Raw genomic sequence first — 5,495 nt, forward strand, 5'->3', positions numbered from 1 at the left:
TATTTGTTATATATTTACTAAGTCTATAAATAGATATATAAATTTATATGCATATTCCTTTGGTCAACTGAATGTATAAATGAATAAAACACCAATGTACCTCAATTATATAACATCTATTAATAAATATTTTATATTCCTATATATCTTCTACTTAAGATATATTAAAAAAATATATTATTTTACTTCACCTTTTCACCTATTGCGAAATTTTTAGTAGTTCGTTAGAGGTATAAGAAATATTATTTCAAAGTTTAATCGGAGTAATAACCTTTTGTAAATACGTAATAGATATGATGATAAAAAGACTCGTACTATTACATTATATATAATCATAAAACATATAAATAATCACAAAAGTGTTAAATTTATTAATTTATTAACTTTTTAAATTTTAGAATATCACTAATAATATATATAATGTATTTTACTTATTAATAGCATAGAGGGAATACAAAGCGAATAATAGAAATCCATACATTTCTTGTAAAATATTTATCCACAAAAACGTATTAATTTAAAATGCATATATATATATATATATATACTATTATCCTAAAATTAAAATTCTATAGAATATTGTACAAGCAAAATGATAAACAGTCCAGGGGATATATTACATTATGCTTATTGATTAACTAATTTTTTGTGTATGGAGAGATAAAATGAAAAATTCTGTATATAAGGATAAATACAAAAATTAAAACACTTGAAGAATAATTAACTAATAGTACTTTAAACATTCCCATAATTAGAATTCTCTAATATGCTTATTTAAACGATGCTAATATATATACATTACGCTCACTAGAAATAGGTAAAAAAATAACTCAATCCAAAAATTAATTTAAAAAAAAATAAGGAAACTCCTTATACAATAAAAAACCTAACACATATTATTAACAAAATAAGGCTTTTATTGTTGCTAATTCAATAATCATGGCAAATTTCATGAAATATTCAACATATTTAATGCTACTATTAGTGAAATATCAAAAGAATAGCAGAGTTCTTAGGAGTATATAAAAAATATGCTTTCCAGCATTTAAGAAAAAATTAATTAATAATATTTAAATAAATAGAAAATATATTTATATTATTCAGTTTGTATATAGCTATTATATAGCTTTCGTTTTAAATGCTTTAATATACATATACATATACATATATATATATATATGTCTTTCCTTAATTATTTTATCACATAAGCAGTGAATAACTTAAGTAAATGAAGAACATATATACATTTTATATAACACTATATGAACATTATCACCTAATGTATTTCTTATACATATTTAACAGAACATTTTAGACTAGTTGATAATAATAAAACAATTCTTTATAAATTATTCGAATTTCACTAATGATGCGAATTCCTATAAATATATGTTCTACTTACGCCTTATCTAATTAATATTAGAAATAAGAAAGGGAAATTTTTTAAGTTTTTTTTATTTTAAAGCAAAACATGAATCTATACATAGAAAAATTATAGCTATCTCCATATAAAGGATATACTGAATTATATAAAAACTGATTATTAAAGTGAATATTACATAATTTGTAAATATTTTACTATTTAACTTGTGTAAATATGATTATAATATTCTGAAATGTAATATTATTCTTTATATAAATATTTTTAATTGTATATATTAAATATGTAAACGTCATAATACGAATAATAAGCAAAATTCATTAAAGTATATATATATATATCGCTGGAAAGTAAATTTTTAATTATATTTTAAATCTTTAATAATTTAAACTAAGAATTAAAGTACAGAATATATACTTATATTACAAGAAATATAAAATTATATAAAGACAATTTTTTAATAATAAATGAAAAAAAATATAAAAAATTCATATATATTAGATAATTGTATTGGTGTCATACATTTTTTTACAATTGAATAGATAAAATTATATTTTCTTTCAGATTACTAAAATAAATTTATAGAATTAAATTTTTGCAATAAATAATTGTTTCTCACTTTTTACTAGACTTAGATTAATTTATGAGATAGTTTTATGTATATTAATTTAAAACAGTTGTATTCTCCGAGGAAGCAGAATGAAATATGAAAACAATTTTACTAGTAATACAAATATATAATGGATTATAATATGCACTAATAAGAGACATAATTATTCTTGGAATTCTCCGTTACTACAACACAAAATAAAAAACGCAGTAAACGGAAAAAACGCAAGTGCTATAAGCATAGTAATCAAAAAAAAAATTGCAGATTTTACTGGATGTTTTTTCTGATAGTTTATAATAGCATTAATTTTATCTTCATTAATAATACAATTACGTTTATTACTTGAGTTCATATGGTCTAAAGATGAATCATTCTCTGAGTATAAATTTTTCAAAGATTTGTGTAGGTTTTTATTGTTCTGAATATTATTATAATGTTCTAATGTAGGATATTTTTCTTTTAAATTATTCTTAACGTTAGAAGCTCCAATTTTTTGAGGTTTTTTACGTGGCATAAAATAATTCAATTCTTCTTGATACGTATCATTGTATATTGATTCATTATCTTCTTCTTGAAAAAAGTTATATTGCTTTAATGTATATGGTTTTTTTTCAAATGATGCAGTACTTTTTCCTTTTAAATCATATATTTTTCCTTTTAAACATTTATGTTTATCATCCGGCGATGCTCTTATTTCACTGCTTAACAATCTGCTATATTTAATATTTAATATGTTATTTCTGTTCAATTTTTTGTTCCGCGTTTTATCGTAGATATTTGACTATAAGTATACGTTCATAGTAAATATTAAAAAAATGTATATTTATATATTATATGAAAAAAATATTCCTCTCATTTAAAAACATAAAATAAAAAAGAAAAAGGGAAAAAATTAAGTATAATAACTATGATACCTCGTCAGAATATTTGAATATCCATATTAGACAGGAAAAAATAAAGGCTCTAATAAAAATAATGATCATTTGTGTATTTTGTTTTATAATGGATATTTTAAAGTTGTAAAAGCTTATATAATATTTTACTAGATATATTTAATATTTTTCAAAAAAATATAAGTGCATGAATAACTTAGAACTTGATGTATATATTTTATATATTGTCTATACAACAGTTCTTTAAATTTTTTTTAAAATAAATATAAATGTAGTATTTAATGAAGTACAATAAAAAAGTTATAATTAAAAAAAATATTTTCGTAAAAGCTATAATTAAAATACTATTAATTAATATTATTTAAATAAAACAAATAAAAAACTATTTAATGAGCACGTTACGGAAATAATTGTGTTAATATTATAATTCACCATACAAAATTTCATTTCGAAAAAAAATTATATATTTATATACATAATGTATATTGATAAAATATTGCTTTAATTAGGATATAATACGAGAAAAAATTCTAAAAATAAAATATGTATTAGAATATATTTAGAAAATATTTTTAGAACAGTTATATTTTGATCTATTGTTAAAAAATATACTGTAATATTTTTTTAGAAAATATCTACTATCTTGTAATTATTTTTGAAAATATTTTTTATAAAAATTATTAATTAAAAAACAGAAGGAATATATATAGCAGTAACAAAATTATAATATATTATAATTACATTTATATAATATATAGCATTATATTTTGATATAATTTGATATAGCTTAATTATTAAATGCTTAGTTGATAAAAAATATTATTGCTTTACATATACATAGTTATATTTTTATTTTATATAAGATATATGACAATTTTATTTATTATAATATCTTCAATTTTGCTGTAATCTGTGAGGATAATGTACATTTATATTTTAAATCAATAATTCCAATAATATAGTTATATAAATGTATATTAAAACAATAATATTTGAGCGGTTATTATACCTTATTTTATAAAATTTTCAATAATAAATAATATATGATAAATTAAAAACAATAATAATTAAATTAAAATTTGATTATTAAAAGTATACATTTTAATTTTTAACATTTTACTAGTATTATTTGAGTACATTATTTTTTTTTATTTCAAGCTGTTTTTTTTTTTATGCACTAATGTTATTTGTTTTCTCTTAATATTATATTTATTTTAACATTTCGAAGACTACATTTAAAAATATTGGTAAAGTGCCATATTCTTTAAATGTATTACAACAAAATCTTTGAATAATCATTTTTTATTAAATAAAATGAAAATTAACAGAAAAAAGAAAAGAGTATAATGAAAGAGTTTTATATTGGATTTATATGAAATATTTTATTTATTTATTATTATTTGTTTTTAGATTTTGATATATGTTTACTATAACGTATATAAAATAATATTTATAATTTATAAAAATAATTTTAAAATAAAATTTTATAAAGTTAAAATTAAAAAGGCTTCAAAATAAAAGAACAAATAAAATTTATAATTGTGCTATTATATGTAATGTGATGCTGATGGACATGTTCACCATAAAAAAAAAAACTAAAAGAATCTTTCCCATTTTACTTTATATTTATATTATATATATATATGTATATATAATTAATAAAAAAATGTAAATAAAATATTTTGTATTATATATAACAAATTAATATCTATTTTTTTTATTAAAGAAATTTATAGTGAAAGTACTTATTTTTGTATAGTGGTAAGTAAAAAGAAAAAAAAGGAATAAGTGTCATTGTTAATTTTTTAGTTATTCTACGCTTACCATTTTGCATTATTTTATTAAGTTAATGTATTTTTTAATTATAGAATAATTAGTTTAATATTAAAAAAAACTAAAATTCAAAGTTTTATGTATGTGCATGTATTTCTTATAAAGAAGAAAAATAAAATAGAATAAAACAAAGAAGCAAATAATAAAGTGGATACAATTATACTTTATTTTTAAAATATAACCTAAAAAGAAAACTTTAATTATGATCGTGTCATATTTAAAATATATAAAATAGAAATAATTAATATGTGTATTAAATAATTTAATTTTATTTATCATTTAAATATTCTTTAAAAATATGAGTATTTCATGTAATATTTAAACTAGAAATAAGTAGAAAAGTTTGTTTAGTTGTATTTTTTCGATGGTTTAATCATTTTGTTTGTAGAGGAATTATAACATTATACTATAGTTACATCAAATATCAGTAGAAATAGTGATATTTTTGTATTTCAAAAATCATGGTTTATTTCTGAAAAAAAATAAAACAAAACAAAATAGACATGAAAATAAAATTTCTAAAAAATATATTTTTTAATTTTATCTGAATTTTGTTTTTATTTATGTTATTTATTTTTTATGTATAAAGGTAATTTTTTTATTCCAGAAATTATGTATTATAGAAAAATAAACTTTCTAATAAATTTTGGATTAGTTCCTGCACTAATTTGTATAGATTATATTAAAAATATATTAACGGATATTAAGTAAAAATATAAAGAAATATTACTATATAATTATTGTATTTTTCTTCTTTATGTTATCATTTAAAACACAA

The 5,495-nt window shown here is 17.9% G+C and overlaps 1 protein-coding gene across 1 annotated transcript; it reads right to left on the reverse strand.

Moving 5' to 3' along the window:
* Window positions 1-2,154: 2,154 nt before the first annotated feature.
* On the reverse strand, window positions 2,155-2,974 carry PmUG01_08062600 (Plasmodium exported protein, unknown function; the record flags this gene model as incomplete). Its single annotated transcript, XM_029004780.1, has 2 exons — window positions 2,155-2,772; window positions 2,906-2,974. The coding sequence occupies 2 exons, from the start codon at window positions 2,972-2,974 to the stop codon at window positions 2,155-2,157; spliced, it is 687 nt and encodes a 228-aa protein (XP_028861435.1).
* Window positions 2,975-5,495: the final 2,521 nt, after the last annotated feature.

Source organism: Plasmodium malariae, assembly GCF_900090045.1.
Source record: "Plasmodium malariae genome assembly, chromosome: 8".
NCBI lineage: Eukaryota > Apicomplexa > Aconoidasida > Haemosporida > Plasmodiidae > Plasmodium > Plasmodium malariae.